This window comes from Phoxinus phoxinus (genome assembly GCF_949152265.1).
Source record: "Phoxinus phoxinus genome assembly, chromosome: 3".
Lineage (NCBI taxonomy): Eukaryota > Metazoa > Chordata > Actinopteri > Cypriniformes > Leuciscidae > Phoxinus > Phoxinus phoxinus.
In genome coordinates, this window is record NC_136878.1 from 3,263,927 (window position 1) to 3,282,720 (window position 18,794).

At 40.1% G+C, this 18,794-nt stretch overlaps 1 protein-coding gene across 5 annotated transcripts; it reads right to left on the minus strand.

The window, feature by feature from the left end:
* Positions 1 to 1,243: 1,243 nt before the first annotated feature.
* LOC306995536 (asialoglycoprotein receptor 2-like) lies at positions 1,244 to 17,443 on the minus strand. 5 transcript variants are annotated; one of them, XM_079607229.1, is made up of 9 exons: positions 12,983 to 13,117; positions 12,039 to 12,119; positions 11,727 to 11,888; positions 10,406 to 10,475; positions 5,506 to 5,528; positions 4,739 to 4,837; positions 3,212 to 3,372; positions 2,694 to 2,803; positions 1,244 to 2,381 (listed from the first exon to the last, which is right to left on the minus strand). In XM_079607229.1, exons 1-9 carry the CDS (start codon positions 13,101 to 13,103, stop codon positions 2,231 to 2,233), a joined length of 978 nt encoding a protein of 325 aa, XP_079463355.1. In that variant the 5' UTR covers positions 13,104 to 13,117; the 3' UTR covers positions 1,244 to 2,230. The 5 variants fall into 5 exon arrangements, with proteins under 5 accessions (XP_079463355.1, XP_079463357.1, XP_079463356.1 ...); XM_079607232.1 differs by lacking the exons at positions 4,739 to 4,837; positions 5,506 to 5,528; positions 10,406 to 10,475 and adding exons at positions 15,980 to 16,141; positions 16,271 to 16,351; positions 17,429 to 17,443 and having other exon boundaries at positions 1,643 to 2,381; positions 12,983 to 13,115; XM_079607231.1 differs by lacking the exons at positions 5,506 to 5,528; positions 10,406 to 10,475 and having other exon boundaries at positions 1,620 to 2,381; positions 4,739 to 4,831; positions 12,983 to 13,113.
* Between the last annotated feature and the right edge of the window lie 1,351 nt (positions 17,444 to 18,794).

An 18,794-nucleotide genomic window follows, 5' to 3' on the forward strand; every position in this document is an offset into this window, starting at 1 on the left:
CCAAGTCAATATCTGCCTAGGAAATCGCCTAGTCTTAATCTGCATCGCTATTTGTACTCGTTGTGAATACGCAGGCCACAAGAAATAATTAGGTGGGGTTTTATTTTTTATTTTTTTATCACTTTTACTCAGGAAATGCTGCTGGCAACATTCATTATGCTAGGCTAAGCTAGCGGCGACCCTGCCAAACTAAAACAATGCATGCACTGAGACAAAAATGCTCTAATGTAGGAAAGATGGTGAATAAGCCCTATTTCAAAAAACAGTGGAGTGTTCCTTTAAGATAAAAATGTGGACACATGCTGCTGTCCTCACAGCACATCCAAAACAAGTCAATGGAGTTGGACAAAAACTACGATAAAACCTGTTGCAGCGATTTTTGTGTGAGCATATCAGTGAACATCCCCGACCACTCGGTGAGATTCACGTCTTTGTAAACTAAAGTTTAATGCGTGGACTTGACAGAGCTTCACGAGTCACAGCGACGCCGCTCCTCAACATTCTTTATTAGACAGGTGAGCAAATGTACATAAATCAAATCAATGGTATATATAGCTCAGCATGATGAAATGTTAGAAGATGATCTGTATGTTATTCTAATGTTGATCTAGCTTACTAGTAAGCTGCTAGTTTCATATAGCAAACGAACTAACACATAGAATAACATTATAACTTTCAATACATGCTGTTTAGTGTGATAGTGTAACGTTAGACCAAGTGAGACAGCGCTGCGTTACCTCACAAGTTTAATTCGTCAAATAAATAAACAAATAAGTAAAACAAATAGTTCGGTAGAATTAATCCTTTTTCCTTTATATCCGCGGGACTTGCGTGTGATATCTGTCTATTATTAGCAATCGCGACCTGCTTCATACCACAGTAATGTTAAAAAACATGAATGTTTTCACTCATCCATTAACATTATTAAATCCATCAGCTTGACAGCAAGTCCCAGCATTCAGCTCGTCAGTGCGTCATAAACCTTTGCGACCCCTAGCAGTGATTTTTTTTTTACATATTGTAGCTTTAAAGAAACCGTATTGTGGCCAAAACTGGTACTGCAATCACTTCCTAATGACTGTAGAGCGGTGTATCCCCTCCTCCTCCCCCTGACTCGAGGTTGCCAGATAGGCTGCAGGATCCAGCAGGAACGTTGGCTGCTTCAAGGAGCTTCCAATGGCAAGACTAGAGCAGAGCTGGCAACCCAGATGCCGAAACACTACTGACTTCGTGATTGGTCGATAGGTGGAGGGTGGCGCATCAGGCCAAAACACAACATGACGACAACAACATCAGTTGAGCGCTGCAACTTCTCTTTTAAATGACAATATCCTGGCCGGACTACTGTTGTCAGTGATATAAGTATTTGAAATGAACATGATTTCTTAATGTCTACTGACATATCAGGGCCATTTTATGATTCATTGAAATACATTTCTTACATACGGTTCCTTTAAGACAAACCATGTGCAAATTCATAAATCCACTTTTATGCCCTTAAACGCTCGTTTTTTGGGGTCGACAGCTTATAAAAACGTATTTCTGGGTTTATTTAGCTTGTTTGCTGTACATCTCGTCACACAGCAGCTTTTAGACATTGTTTTTATTTTTGTTAGAAGCAAGAAATGACAAGGAGGCAGCTTCACGTAATGCAAAGTCAATGGAGACGTTTGGATTTACTACAGTAGTCAAGTCACCTTTATTTATATATCGCTTTTTACAATATAGATTGTTTCAAAGCAGATTTACAGAGATAACAAGAAAAAATAATGTAGCAAAGTTTGTTTAGAAGAAAATAGCGTCGCAGTCCAGTTTAAGTAAGTTTAGTGATAGTTAATTTTTTGTTGTAAAAAAGTCAGTAAAGTTGAGTGAGTGGATTTCTTAGCTGGTGTGAGTAAGTGAGTGAGTGGAGGCGGGGCTAATTTGCATATTCATGGTTCCGCGATTATACGCGCTTAGAAAAAGCAATGGAAAATTACTGCTTCACAGCATTGTCCTGTGACACTAAAAATCTCTTAACTTGTGAGCACAAATATCTCCTGAAACCACACAATCATAAGATTAAACTACAACAGCAAGCATTCTGAGAGCAAGGGAAATAAGTAATATAATAAAAATGATTAAAATGGAATGGAATAATTAAATAATTGATTAAAGGATTATAAATGAATAAAGAAACAAATAAAACACAACAAATGTGTTCTTGAAGCAACACACAAACGGGTTGCTATTAAGAATCCTTCGGTCCTTTACATATAAATTTCTTTTTGATGGAGCAGTGGTTGTCATGAATAAACATATCTCTGTATATCTGTGCACAGTCCTCTCCTCCCTCTTGTGGATGTCCTTGCCAGTCATTCGGCTGCCCAGGTCCCCAGTGTCTGTAACATAAAGCCAAAAAATGCATATAGAAAAACTCTCTGACTTTCTATCTAAAGTTCTAAACTAAAGTTAATTTTATGGTCATTTAATCCCATGTCCATACAACAACTATTCAAATGGCTGAAAGGTTGTTTAAAAAAAGTTGCATCTTGAATTGATTGCTTCCCTACTTTCGTTTACAAAGGGCAATAATTGAGGGGAATAACTTTAAGATATCCTGTGGAAGCTGTGGATACAGCTGTTTGTAAGGGAATGGCAATCATGGAAAATGAATTTGATATGTAAAACTGTGGCTGCATAATTCAACTCACACTTTGTCCATGGTGCAAGGAGTGTCATCCGCCCATCTCCACTGGCCTGTGGTCTGATCCGTTAGACCGATCCAGTATTGAAGTGGTTTGGCCAAATGGGTAACAAATTCCTAGGAGGAGAGATATAAAAAAATACTGAAAGGCAGAATAAAGTGTATTAACCCTTTCGTGCACAGACACCCAGTGATTTGGTACATATATGATTTTATTCAGTTTTTTTGTTGATAGAAGCGCTACTGCTGCGTGATGTGACAATGTTTGTATCCTCATGTTCTGTTTTTTATTTTTTTATTTTAAATTAGCATTTATCGTTTTTCTTCCATAACACTTACAGCGAAAACATTAACTCCTGTCCGCTACTTAAAACACCCTAAAAAATGGAAACATTCCTGCTTTAAATTATAAAGCAATATGAGAGGTAGAAAAAAAAGGTGGTTTCTCACAGTGACCATGCGCTTGAAAGGGTTAAGGAAAAGAGTGTTTGTGAGAGTGTGTATGTGTGTGTTTCTGTTACTCACCCACTCCTTCTCAGAGCCTTCTTCTAATTTCAAGAGTAACGCGCCCTGCTCTTCGCAGTAATCTTTAGCTTCGGTCCAGTTCATTGAGTGACCAGAGAACAGGTAACAGCTGTTGCTGAACGGGATCCACTCGGTGTCAGTACAGCCGGATACAAGCGAGTCTATGTAGAGGACAAGACTAAATTAACACTTAAGTAGGGATGTCCCGATACCGATACCAGTATCGGGTATCGGCCCGATACTGAGCTCATGTACTTGTACTCGTACTCGTAAAAACGCCCCGATACCAACAACCGATACCAGGCAGCGTGTGTACAGTGTTTGTGTCCAGACAAAGAAGCACTGACAACAGAAATTATAATGGGGATAAAAAAGAAGGCTGTCTATGAAGTAAATGTATCATATTAGTGAAATATTAAACAAAATATAGTAACGCCTATATAGCTGTGGTGCGCGAGCTGATAAGAGAAAAACGCGCAGTGGATTGAGCGCGCCGCGGCACCGAAGCGCGAGCTGGTCGAGCGCATCAGACGTCAGTGGAAAGTTTGTAGTTCAGTCGGATGTCAATGGCAAAGAAAGTAAAACGAGGCATGTAGCTTATTATTAACATTAACTGACCAGAGAGAGAGAGAGAGAGAGAGAGAGAGAGCGCAATTCTGTTGAATGCTCTGGATTGCTGATCGTTCACTCAGCACGTGTTATTTGGATTAAAACTAAATCGTATATGTAAGTAAAACATGAACTGTTACCTTATTTATGTTTAACGAGTGGTTGCCTGCATTATTACAGGACATTTGCAGGTCAAGAAGTTACATGAACTTCAAACATCCAAAGCGCGCGCCCCGAAAACCATCGCCTCAGACAGCGCGCGAACACTGAGTGGAATTCTTTCACGTATTGCGCTTGTACGGATGAATTCACACAAAACTATGTAAAAACGTCCGTCTTGGCGAGTATTCTAGTAAACAAAGTATATTATATGTCAAGTGAACGTAGACCGTATAATTTAAATAGGGTCCGTGCGTTCGGTCTTAAAGGGGCAGCAGTTTAATTAATCTGCTGCTGTGTTTTAATGTTAACCAGACAAAGGATTAACTCTTGACTACCTTTTTTTGTAACTTCACAAAAAGATCCATCTATATTTAATTTATACAGTAATGAATATGCAGTGCATTAAATATATTTGATGATCAAATTAAGTTTACATTTAATAAACAAATATGATTTGACATTCTTTTGGTTTCTCTACCAATACATTTAAAAATGACAAATGCATGAATTAAATTAATTGAAAATAAAAAATACAGGTATCGGTTACGGTATCGGTATCGGCGAGTACCAAAAATGAAAGTATCGGTATCGGAATCGGCCTGGAAAAAGTGGTATCAGGACATCCCTACACTTAAGTTCTCAGACAAAAAAATCTGTCATCATTTATTCCACCTCTTACTCCACCAACAAAATAACAGCATTAAAACAGGAATTACATAAGCACAATTTTGCACCTTTAATTTAGAGTTTACTCACTGGTTAATGATAGTTTATAAGACAAAGCTTGAACTATTGATCTCAGTTCCTCCACTGTATTCTTGACATCCGCCAGTGAGTTTGACATGCCCGCTTTAACTGGAGACAAAAGCCAAACAGAACAATATATCAGCCTGATTATAAGAAAATCTTAGACTATTTATTTAGTGTCAAAGAGAAGAGGTGGTTAAGGGAACACGCCGACTTTTTGTGACTTGATCTTATTCACCGTATCCCCCAGAGTTAGATAAGTCCACACATACCCTTCTCATCTCCGTGCGTGTCGTAACTCTGTCTGACGCACCCACCGCTAGCCTAGCTTAGCACAAAGACTGGAGGTAAATGGCTCCAGCTAGCATACTGCTCCCAATAAGTGACAAAATAACGCCAACATTTTTCTATTTACATGTTGTGATTTGCATAGTCACAGCGTGTAGAAATAACAAGGTCACATGACCATCTTTTAACCGTATACACACTGGGAACTATATTCTCAGAAGGCGAAGCACTGTTACTTGGGTGGAGGGATTTGCTCGCAGTGCCTGAGAAGCCCCGCGGTGAGGAGACGAGAGTTAGGGATACGGTGAATAAGCTAAAGTCCCAAAAAGTCAGCGTGTTCCTTTAACAATCATGTTCTGCTGAGAAACTTATATCATGAAAAAATTCATTGCATGAAAGATTTGACCCCAAACAGACATTATAGTCCAGGCGTTTTAAGCCAAAATGGGGGTAAACCGTGAACAAATTGCAACAGAATCAAACTCAACTGATTTTGTATCCTCCATATGTCCTGAGAAAGGGGGAAAAAAGCCCAGAAGAATCCCATTAGGTGAAAGTTCAGAAAAAGACCCAAATATATCCTATTCATACGCCTGTTCATTATTTTTCTCACATGAATAGGGTAAAAATTTAACCTTTAGATATCACCATGAAAATTACTGAGTTGATTATTTATATCAAGACAAACAAAAATTGTATTACAAGTTTTTTTTAATTGTTTGTTAACATGGACAAACGGTGCATAATCTAATTACAGATGTGCTAATTTGCATAAATACCACAACAGATCTAAACATTGGGTACAGCCAGGAGAAAATGTCTTGTTGAATCTTGTTGACGGTACGTCAGGACATCCACAGGGCAATTCCAGCTAAGACCCAATGTGGACTCCTGGACATCTGTCCTTTCATGGGCTAGCCAGAGTTCAAGACCATCCGATCTTGCTTCACGTGGAAGATGGTGAATGACAGATGGCACATTGCTGGCCCATTGTCTCAACTCAAAGCCTCCTTCAGCTAACAGCTCCCTCAGCTTGTCAACCAACTGCTTAGCCTCCTCTGGTGATGACAAGCTCTGCAAGCAATTGTCAACGTAGAAGCACCGTTCGACTGAGAATCTCACGTCTTCATCAGGTTGACTATGTTCTTTCACATGCCGTTGTAAGGCAAAGGTAGCACAGCAGGGGCTGCAGGTTGTGCCAAATGGCAGAAATTGCCATTCAAAGATATCAGGTGGACCCTTCTCCTTTGAGTCACGCCAGACAAACCGAAGAAGTGGTCTATCTTCTGGAAGAAGGCGGACCTGATGAAACATGCCCCGGATGTCTGCACTGATGGCCACTGCATGCTCACGGAATCGGAGTAAGACCCCAAGAAGTGATGAACCCAAGGTGGGCCCAGCGAGGAGTGAATCATTTAAACTGAGGCCACTGAACTGGAAGGAGCAATCAAACACCACATGATTCATTTCATTGTGGCGCACCATATGGTGTGGAATGAACCAGGATTCACCGTCTCTTTCCATATCTTTTGGAAGGATCTTTCTGATAGCTCCGGACTAAACCAATTTCTGGATTTCTGAGGAATAAGCTTCAGCTTGTTTCGGGTCTCTTGCGAGGTTCCTCTCAGTACTTCGTAGGCGTGGCATGACAGCTTCCATAGTGGCATGAAGATAGGGCATGTCACACTTGCGCAACAAGGGTGTTGCATATCGACGTATTCCATCTACCTCTACATGAACGGTCTTAGTTTCCAGTAACTCAATGGCCCTTTGATCCTGCTTGGATCTTGTGCACTCCTTTTCATTCTGAAATGGCAAAACATCCACTTGCCACAGCCTTTCAACATTCTTGAACATTTCTTTGGTGCTGAGAGGAATGGATATGTGGAGACGCTGGTTTGGCTTAAGTCTCTGCTCCAACAGGCTGGTCGGGCCCTGGAGTGTCCATCCTAATTTGGTTCTTATTGCAGCTGGACCCCCAGGTGGACCAAGTCTTACTGGCTCAATTGGTGAGATTATGTGAGTTTGATCTGCACCAAAAAGGACAAGAGGTTTTGCCTTTTCAAAATGCTGAAGTGGTAGTCCAATCAAGTGTTTGTATTGCTTCTGCAGCTTGAGAATTGGGTAAGAGTGATCAACAAGATCAAGCTGTGGGGCAGTAAAGGCTATGGATATGAGATATCGCTTCTTCGGATTGTAGTATGGAGAAATGGAGAATGAGACTGAAGCTCCATCAAGGGTTTGCACATCATGACGGATTGTTCTCAGAGCTAAGCTTTCTTGTGTAACTCTTAAGACAAGCTTCTGGGCTGCCTCTGGCAGGAGCATCGTACGCTCAGAGCCATCATCAAGGATTGCGAATGTGTCCAGTGTGCAATTGCCATGGTGTAAGAGTACTCTGACAACTTTGAGTAAAACCTTATTACTGCTGACTGGTTTGTTCAGGTACAACGTTTGTGATGCTGAGCTGACTAGGCAAACCTCTGTTTTGGATGCCTTTATGACAGGCCTCTCATTTACCTCATGGAGGATTCGTAGATGCTTTCTCTGACAAAGCGGACATGATTTCTTTAGACAACAGTGGATAGCCTGATGAGCAAGACCACAACGCCAGCATCTCCTATTGGCACGTATCCACTCTGAGAGCTGATCTATGGTGAGGGTTGGAATTTTGGGGCATTGACTGAATGCATGCTCAGAGTTCTGACAGTAGGAACAATATACTGAAGGCCTACTCGTAGCCTTCTCATCAACCTTTGCAGAAGAATATGTAGTGTTTGTTACCTCAGCACTGTTCCCAGATCCAGTCAGTACAGTGGCAGTGGTTCGGCGTGACCATGGAGCTACCCGAGACTCTCGTTTGGGCCGGCTATCTTCTCTTGCTGACTGATCATCATAGCTTTGGCACCAAGATTAATATTTTAGCCACTCGGCCAGATCCATCAATGAGTATGTCACCCCAGACCGATGTAACATGTGGCGGCGAAAATCAGCTCGTCTTTCAGGTGGCAGCTTACTGGGGAGGCGTGCAACATGCGACCCACACTGCAGCTCAATGCTACCCGCCTGTCCTAATGTCTTTAGCAGACCAACTAGAGACTGCACTTGAAGGGAGAACTTCTCAAAGGCTGATGGGTCATTGCGGCTTATATTAGAAGAATCAAGAATAGTAGCAATCCTTTTTAATGCTATCTGGTGGGACTGACCGAACCGTTCATTGAGGGCCTTCATGGTGTCTCTATAAGGTGTAGGGGAGTGCAAGAAGGAGTCTGCTATTAGCAAGCATCGTCCAATTTCAGATGGTCGACCAGGACCTGATATTTGAACATTTCAGTACTATCAGGTGGCAAAAGGTTGTCTAAGGCCATTTTTAATCGGGCAAACTCACTTGGATCTTTGTTGCGGAAATATGGGATGGTGGGGCATGGTCCTTTATAATGTTTCTCAGTCAGATCCGTAGATGCCATGGGAGGTGCCACATTATAGGATGCCATTCTGTGATGTTCAGTATTAGGACGTGTGGATGATTCCCATGGGTGGTCATAAACATACTGAGGACGTATCATTTGGGCAGGGTACTGACCATACTGCAGCTGCTCATCATACCGACTTAGATGGCAGAAATCCATAGTCTTCTCCACTGAAGTGAGTCCGGGAGTGAAAGTTGGTGTGTCCCTTGTACTGCTGTAAAGCCTTTGCTTGTCATGCTGATTATTAATTACTGGCTCTTCATATGCGATGGGTGGAGGAGGCTCTGGCCGGTCTTCATCATTCACATGCTCTGCATGGTGGAATTTAACTGATGGATGATTAGACTGGATCTTAGGAGTGGATAAAGGGCTTTGCAGACTACAAGCTCTGTCTAAAAGCTGAATCAACTCATCTTTGGCTGTTTCGATTCGTTTGAGGTCAGCATTAATGGCCTGCTGTGTTTCACGGAGTCTAGCATTCTCCTCTGAGATCCTTTGCAACTTTATAGAGCTAGCATCTGACCGATCGCTCTGGTATCCATCACCAAGGGGAAGGGACTCTGCATTGGATTCGAAACTGTAGTTGTCGATCCGGACATTGTGGTGATGACAGGTGGGAAGAGTTGGAAATGCGCTGATGTAGAAGGTTTGGGAGGTCATGATTAGCCTGGTAATACCAAACTCTGCTACTTCGCTTTGCTTCATATAAATTATAAGTATAAATAATGATTAATTAAAAATTCATTATAAATAATGTGAAAACGAAACCATCGAGAGAAATACCGGAGTGAACATATACCGGAGTGAACATACGGTCGTTTTCGATTTCCCCAATCTCAAACTCGGCGCTTAGCGTCTACGTCACGGCTCTCAGCCCGCCCTCTGTTCGTTGATTGGCCGGCTGTTTTCAGGCCGGAGGAAAACTGAGAGACATGTCGATGTCTCAGACTGAGTACAGAAGCGAAATGAAATTGAGCGGAAGTACGAAGTCTGACGTAGTCAGGCTAGGTCGTGATGCTCATCCCTTACAGTCAGTCTTGAAAGGGAAGAAAAACCAGGTAAACTATGAACTCTTTGAGGTTTTGCTGCAGATACTCCAATGCGTGATGAAGTGTAATCGTCATCAGATGAATCCACTGTTTGTTCTCTCATACTAACTGGTGAAGCTGATTTATGAAGCCTTGGGAAATCCACCTCATAATCTTGTAAATAGGCCGGACGGCGCTTTGGGCGAACCGAGGGGTTTACTGATGCTGAACTGGCTGACATCTTGATCCAGGGAAGTGTTATCCGGCTCGAAGGACCATTTGTTATATTTGGAATTGGAAATTTGAATGTTATTTCTTAAGAACTGCAGGATAAGCAACACTCGCCCTGGATGGGCCTATCAGAACCCAGGAACTCAGTCAACCACAGTTCTTTCCTTTGATGTCTTTACTGAAGCATATATTTGTGTGTGGTCTGTACAAAGATAAATAACAATTGCAATGAGTAAATAATACAGACTTCAGATCCAATTATTTAACAATCCAATATCACAATCTGTGTGGAATATTAATTGCAATAAGAGTGACACAATAGCTTCTTGATTAGCCATATTAGCATCTGAATAGGCCATCTAACTATAATCTCTAAATGCTTTGATCTAAATAACTCACACTTATATTGGCAATTTACTACAGACATCTTTCTTGAACATGAAAAAACAATCTCTCTCAACATAAAAATATGACAGCATTATTATAATAAAAGCAATTGCATAATTTGACAGCAGATTAATATGATCATGCATGTAACGATCGTTAGTTAAACGATCAAACACTCAAATTTAGTAACAACTCCAACTATCAACCATTATATGCAAGATTACAACATAAACTTTCTCCTAAGTGTATATTAATAAGAAGAATTAACTCACTTTATAGGATCGGATGCACGCACACATAACACTTCAACTTGGATCGGCTCGCATTTCTCCTCACAGAACCCTTTGCGTCACAATTAAAAGGGCAACAAGTCTTAAAGGGGCCACACACACAAAGCCGTTTGTACAACAGGATATTTTATCATTTTAAAATGAAGGATCGTCACTCGCAGTAACACGTTTATGCAGGCTACGCTACACATGCACACTTCATAAGATATCACAGCTGGATTTGATTAAATATGCAAGGTTTGTGAAATTAAATGTTTATTAGATATTCAGAGATTTGTTTAAATGATGTAGATGCGCATTTGCTGAATGTTGACAGCAAACGAGAAAGTTCTTTAGCCTGATTGTTTTCCTTTTCTGTTATAAATAATATAAAAGCAAACACTTTACTTTTTGTATACCATTTACTTTGTTTACCAGTTCTGTCAAACAAAGTATTAGATATGACTGACAGAGATCGAAAACTACTGAAGACGGAGAATGTGAGTGAGCGCTGTGTGATCAGGCGCGCGCTGCCGTTCTGGTGTTTTTAGCGCCGCCCGTCAAAATAAAAGTCCCACTTTAAACACCAGAAAAATCAGAAAAACTTGAAATTTACTCGGCCATGGCGATATATCGGTCAACCACTATTTTGAATCCTTTTCACGGATCTGTGTGATTGGGGATCGTTTTCGACAATGATTCGTCCAATGCCTATTTCACACTACACAACTTTAAACGTCGGCAGATCGCTGTGCTGTTTAGACTACATGACTTGCTCTGGAGTTGAAGTCGTTGTGGTGTTCACACTACGTGACACTACGTAAATGAACTGCAACAGGGGTTACACGCTACACGAGCTGACAACAACGCTGTCACCCAACGACTCTATCCGGTCCCCAAACCACATTTTGTCACGAAAACACACGCGAGAAGTGGAATGGGAAATGACGCGAAATTGAAGTTGTCTATTTGAAAATGGACGTCGGGACAAAATTGGCGGTGAAAAACAAACAAACAGTTGTTTGCGCACTGATCTGTTTAGAACCCCGAAAAAAGAGAAAAGAATATGGGTGAAAGGATGGATAAGCACACGCGGGCAGCAGGGATTGCAGGGACAGTAACCTTTGTTACTGATTACGCATGTGAAATTTTTGGACGAGAATTTCGAAATCAGTGTGCAAGGCCCTTAAGACAAAAGTGAACTGAATCACATGAAACGAACACACAGGAATGAAACTAACACAAAACACAACATAATCCTGACACATGTGTTGGTTTTGGAGGATTTAAATACTGTCCATAATAAAAACAAAAAAGATCTCACCCAGCTTTTTTTGGTTTTCCTCTTGTTTGGATGTGATTGAAGAGGCAAGATTGGTCATCAAGGTCTCAATATTCTTTTCTTGAGGTTTGGCTGAAGTTTGATTGGAACTATGAATGTCCATCCAACTCTCCAGCACTGAGAATGTTCTTTGTTGATGAAAAACTGTGAACAAAAACAAACTTTTTTGTACTCAGCATAATGTAAAGGCTGTAAACATGCATACCACTATATATATTTTTTTGCATTACTCACTTTTTAAAATGCAAATATTTTACAACGCAACACTTTCAAAGTATGATGTTAACCACTCACGGATGACAGAAGTCATGATGATGAAAATAATCATGCAGACTGTTCCTAGAAGCACAAAGATGCCAGTTTTTCTGCTACGACCTGCAGAAAACAACACACCATGAGAAATACCATTCTACTTTCTTTTATTTCTTTAAAGCAAGACAGCCTTTCCGTTCCTTAAAAAGTAGCGCACAGCACTAGCAAAACCAACGTCATGGGTTCAATTCCCAGAGAAAGCAAGAACTGATAAAGACTGCTATTTTGAATGCAATGTGGATCAATGTGAATGTGATGTGCAATATGATCAGGAAAGTATTTTACAGGATGTTGCAAGATAAACTCCAAAGCTTAAAATCTAATTAGTAGTTTTACAACAGAAAGGTTTTGTGAGAAAGTTAGAAAGAAAGAAAGAAGGATTAGTTAGAAAGAAAGAAAGATTAGTTAGAAAGAAAGAAAGAAAGATTAGTTAGAAAGAAAGAAAGATTAGTTATCTATGTTGCAGGATGAACTCCAAAGCTTAAAATGTTATTAGTAGTTTTACAACGGAAGGTTTTGTGAGCAAATGCAAAGTTTTTCGGGGGAATGTGGCAATATTTTTTCCCTCGCATCTCATATTTTTTCAATCACCATGTTCCTTCAGGGCTCCGTATCTTTGTTCAAAATGTTCACAGTCGCACATTAGCCTCAATGTTCAGTTCAATAGTTCATGTTCATTCAAATAATGAATCAAATGCTACAATAATTCTATTTTGAATATTAATTTGAAGGTTAATTTCTTTGTTAAGCATCATATATTGCTTTGCGTCATGCCTAACAACTTATTCATGACAGCACAGCCTCTCGTACCTTTCTTATTTAAAGTGATTATAAAGTGTAACCAGGCATTTAAGGTACTTGAACTAAAAGTCTTTCTCTCATAATACATATTTCTGTATCAAATACACTTTAGTATCATAGCAAACCTTTGCTAAATGTCGTCTTCCGTTCATATTCCATGTCCAATTTCGCGATTTCTTCACCACTATCAGTATTCTGATAGATCATCATAACTTTTGCTGCTACTTGCTTCAATCCAGAACACATTCAGAACAGCTCCTGCAATGACAGTGAACAGGGCATTGGTGTATAATAACAAACTACTTTCCATTCCTCTTTCCAAAGAATATTGTGTAACTATGGTAAAGTTCGTAGACAAACTTTAAGTTGGCTTGAAAAAGCCTAGCCAGAAAGTTTGAAAATGTTCTAGCATGGTTTATGATGATTTATCATGTTTCTAGTTGGTTTACCACATTGCTAGCATGATTTAGCATGTTTTAACATGACCATGGATGGATGGAAGGATGGATGGATCATCAAGATCAGTTAGAAAGAAAGAAAGATAGATAGAAATAAAGCAAAAACAGACTACTTTGTGTTTACATGATATCTCTGCCCAAGTAGCAGTGCTTCGCCTGTGCTTCACCCTAATATAGTCCCTAGTCAATATCTGCCTTGGAAATCACCTAGTCAATATCTGCATCGCTATTTGTACTCGTTGTGAATACGCAGGCCACAAGAAATAATTAGGTGGGGTTTTATTTTTTTATTTTTTATCACTTTTACTCAGGACATGCTGCTGGCAACAAAGGAATCCATTCATTATGCTAAGATAAGCTAGCGGCGACCCTGCCAAACTAAAGCAATGCATGCACTGAGACAAAAATGCATTTGCCCACCTATCTAAATGTAGGAAAGACGGTGAATAAGCTCTATTTCAAAAAACAGTGGAGTGTTCCTTTAAAGGAACACTCCGACTTTTTGGGACTTTAGGCTATTCAACTTATCCCCCAGAGTTAGATAAGTTCATACATACCTTTTTCATCTCCGTGCGTGCTATAAGTCTGTTTGACGCACCCACCGCTAGCCTAGCTTAGCACAAAGACTGGATGTAAATGGTTGCAGCTAGCATACTAATCCAAATAAGTGACAAAATAACGCAAACATTTTCCTATTTACATGTTGTGATTTGTATAGTCACAGAGTGTACAAAAAACAAAGTCACATGAGACACAGACATATTTTAACCGTATAAATACTGGGAACTATATCCCCTGAATATAGGGCGGAGTGATAACCGCAGCACCTGAGACGCGCTCTGAACGAACTCTCTGCTGCTCCTCACCACGGCGCGTCTCAGGTGCTGCGGTTATCACTCCGCCCAAGTAGCAGTGCTTCGCCTTCAGAGAATATAGTTCCCAGTATTTATACGGTTAAAAATATGTCTGTGTCTCATATGACTTTGTTTTTTGTACACTCTGTGACTATACAAATCACAACATGTAAATAGGAAAATGTTTGCGTTATTTTGTTATTTGTCTCACAAACAGAACTTTGGGTGAAGATAGTTGAAGGACGAAATGATAACATCGCTGCTGAAGGACTGCTACACTACAAACCTTAAATAAATTCTTCTCCCCACAAGAACTCTGGTCAAGCTTATTTATTTTAATAATACATTTATTTTATGTATTAGAGAAATCTAATACATTGGCGAGCCACCCATACCACTGGTCGGCCAAATACAGCAAAATCTAACAGGTATGTGTGGACTTATCTAACTCTGGGGGATACGGTGAATAAGATGAAGTCCCAAAAAGTCAGCGTGTTCCTTTAACAATCATGTTCTGCTGAGAAACTTAAATCATGAAAACATTCATTGCATTAAAGATTTGACCCCAGACAGACATTAGTCCAGGCGTTTTAAGCCAAAATGGGGGTCAACCGTGAACAAATTGCAACAGAATCAAACTCAACTGATTTTGTATCCTCCATATGTCCTGAGTTACATGTTTATGCAGGCTACGCTACACATGCACACTTCACAAGATATCACAGCTTGATTTGATTAAATATGCAAGCTTTGTGAAATTAAATGTTTATTAGATATTCAGAGATTTGTTTAAATGATGTAGATGCGCATTTGCTGAATGTTGACGGCAAACGAGAAAGTTTTTTAGCCTGATTGTTTGCCTTTTCTGTTACAAATAATATAAAAGCAAACGCTTTACTTTTTGTATACCATTTAATTTGTTTACCAGTTCTGTCAAACAAAGTATTAGATATGACTGACAGAGATCGAAAACTACTGAAGACGGAGAATGTGAGTGAGCGCTGTGTGATCAGGCGCGCGCTGCCGTTCTGGTGTTTTCAGCGCTGCCCGTCAAAATAAAAGTCCCACTTTAAACACCAGAAAAATCAGAAAAACTTGGAGTTTACTCGGCCATGGCGATATATCGGTCAACCACTATTTGTAATCCTTTTCACGGATCTGTGTGATTGGGGATCGTTTTCGGCAATGATTCGTCCAATGCCTATTTCACACTACACAACTTTAAACGTCGGCAGATCGCTGTGCTGTTTAGACTACATGACTTGCTCTGGAGTCTTGAAGTCGTTGTGGTGTTCACACTACGTGACACTACGTAAATGATCTGTATCAGGGGGTTACACACTACACGAGCTGACAACAACGCTGTCACCCAACGACTCTATCCGGTCCCCAAACCACATTTTGTCTCGAAAACACACGCGAGAAGTGGAATGGGAAATGACGCGAAATAGAAGTTGTCTATTTGAAAATGGACGTCGGGACAAAATTGGCGGTGAAAAAAAAAACAGTTGTCTGCGCAATGATCTCTTTGAACCCCAAAAAAAGAATATGGGTGAAAGGATGGATAAGCACACGCGGGCAGCAGGGATTGCAGGGACAGTAACCTTTATTACTGATTACGCATGTGAACATTTCAGACGAGAATTTCGAAATCAGTGTGCAAGGCCCTTAAGACAAAAGTGAACTGAATCACATGAAACGAACACACAGGAATGAAACTAACACAAAACACAACATAATCATGACACATGTGTTGGTTTTGGAGGATTTAAATACTGTCCATAATTTATATTTAAAAAAAAGATCTCACCCAGCTTTTGTTGGTTTTCCTCTTGTTTGGATGTGATTGAAGAGGCAAGATTGGTCATCAAGGTCTCAATATTCTTCTCTTGAGGTTTGACTGAAGTTTGATTGGAACTATGAATGTCCATCCAACTCTCCAGCACTGAGAATGTTCTTTGTTGATGAAAAACTGTGAACAAAAACAAACTTTTTTTTGTAATTCGCATAATGAAAGGCTGTAAAAAAATGTTTGCATTACTTTTTAAAATGCAAATATTTTACAACGCAACACTTTCAAAGTATGATGTTAACCACTCACAGATGACAGAAGTCATGATGATGAAAATAATCATGCAGACTGTTCCTAGAAGCACAAAGATGCCAGTTTTTCTGCTACGACCTGCAGAAAACAACACATCATGAGAAATACCATTCTACTTTCTTTTATTTCTTTACAGCAAGACAGTCTTTCTGTTCCTTAAACAGTAGCGCACAGCAACAAGAACGCTTGCGGCTGAAAACGTAAAAATATTTTATCGGATGTGCCTTTCGTTTACACGGCGACGGCGTTTTTGGGGCTTAAAAACGCAAAAAAGTTAAACCACCCTCCAGAGTGGAAATCTTAAAAACGCTCCACCATCGCGTTCCCGTCTAAACGGTAAAAACGCAAGGCATGCACCAGTAAGAAATTATACTTTGCTTTTGGTTGATCCACCAATACAAAATTTATACTAATTTTAATTATACACATTTCTCATTAGCTAGCAGAATGTTTTCCATGCACGTAGATTTGCTAACTTTTACCCTCCATGTCACTAAGGTTCAATTGGTGTAGTAATAAATACAGTTTTACATGGAAAAAAGAGAGATGAGCTTCACCTTACTGCTTCTGTTCACATGATGTAATATAAATCTATGGTGTCCCCCATTTATTATAGCTTGTCAAATTTGCCCCTTTTTGGGTGTGAGCAAAAATGCACTGTTTTTGTGTGTCCCTTTAAATGCAAATGAGCTGCTGCTCCGCTTACAGAAGAGGCCGATCCTTTACACAAGCTTCGGATACAATAACAAAACACGCAAATAATCTCACTCATCCAAAATCTCAGAAATAACTCAGAAGTGCAGCCTTACGGAGAGACTCAGGAACAACTAAACTCAAAGACACTATATCACAACTAAAAAAAAGGGTTGAGTCACCTTTAAAGTTCAGGTACAAGTCAATTCACCAATCTTTTTTTCTTTGTTCAATTTGCACACTGAACATGTGTCGGAGCTCTTGATTTTGACCTCCCAAAGTTCACCAGATTGATGAGTTTAACTTTAAAATGTACAAAACGTGGAAAAAACTGCATTGTGCTTTCGATTGTAGTTCATAATTTTAATGGATACTTTACCAAAGCAATGGCACAAAACACATTAGAGAACTTTTATGTTATAATGAGAACCGAATATCCTGTTCTCTGTATATTCAACTCACGCTTTATTCATGACGTAAGGAGTGTCATCCGCCCATCTCCACTCCCCTGTGTTCTGGTCTGACCCAGTAGGCACGTGGTTTGGCCAAATGGGTAACACATTTCTAGGAGGAGAAATAATAAAAAAAATACTGAAAGGCAGAATAAAAGGTAATTTAAAGGTACAATATGTAAGAATTTTGTAATAAAATTTCCAAAAATCACTTGCACAGTGTGATATATTTCCTGCAGTTGTGTACTTACAATATCCCAAAAGTCTCCAAAGATTTTGTATTTCAGAGAAATTCCCATTTTAAATAATGGCCCGGCCGTCCCAGAAAAAAATGTCGCCTGTCAATGACGCAATATCCGCGCTATTCTCGGTTTCCGCTTGTACTGCCATAGCCATGACGTAACCATGGTGACAGACGTGGACAACTGCATAGTGCGTAACGTTTAGGGGCACGCTTTTTTCGTTCAAACATTATGGACCATGGCAAGCAGACTTTGGGACAAAAGCAGAACTAAAATGAGGCTCAATATCAGTGTGGTGTTTTCGAGATGCCGAGAGCTAGCGTCCGCGACAAACTTGGACTTGACAGAGCTTCACGAGTCACAACTTGACAGCGACGCCGCTCTTGCACATACTTTATTAGACAGGTGAGCAAATGTACATAAAACAAATCAATGGTATATAGCTCAACATGATGAAATGTTAGAATATGATCTGTATGTTATTCTAATGTTGATCTAGCTTACTAGTAAGCTGCTAGTTTCATATAGCAAACGAACTAACACATAGAATAACATTATAACTTTCAACACAAGCTGTTTAGTGTGATAGTGTAACGTTAGAGCGAGTGAGACAGCGCTGCGTTACCTCACAAGTTTAATACGTCAAATAAACTGACCTGTGTGAGTAGTAATTCAGCAGTTGCGGGTAGTTCGGTAGAGTGAATCCTTTTTCCTTTATATCCGCGGGACTCGCGTGTGATATCTGTCTATTATTAGCAATCGCGACCTGCTTCATACCACAGTAATGTTAAAAAACATGAATGTTTTCACTCATCCATTAACATTATTAGATCCATCAGCTTGACAGCAAGTCCCAGCATTCAGCTCGTCACTGCGTCATCAACCTTTGCGACCCTTAGCGGCGAATTTTTTTGACATATTGTAGCTTTAAAGGAACCGTATTGTGGCCAAAACTGGTACTGCAATCACTTTCAAATGACTGTAGAGCGGTGTATCCCCTCCTCCTCCCCCTGACTCGAGGTTGCCAGATAGGCTGCAGGATCCAGCAGGAACGTCGGCTGCTACAAGGTGCTTCCAATGGCAAGACTAGAGCAGAGCTGGCAACCCGGATGCCGAAACACTACTGACTTCGTG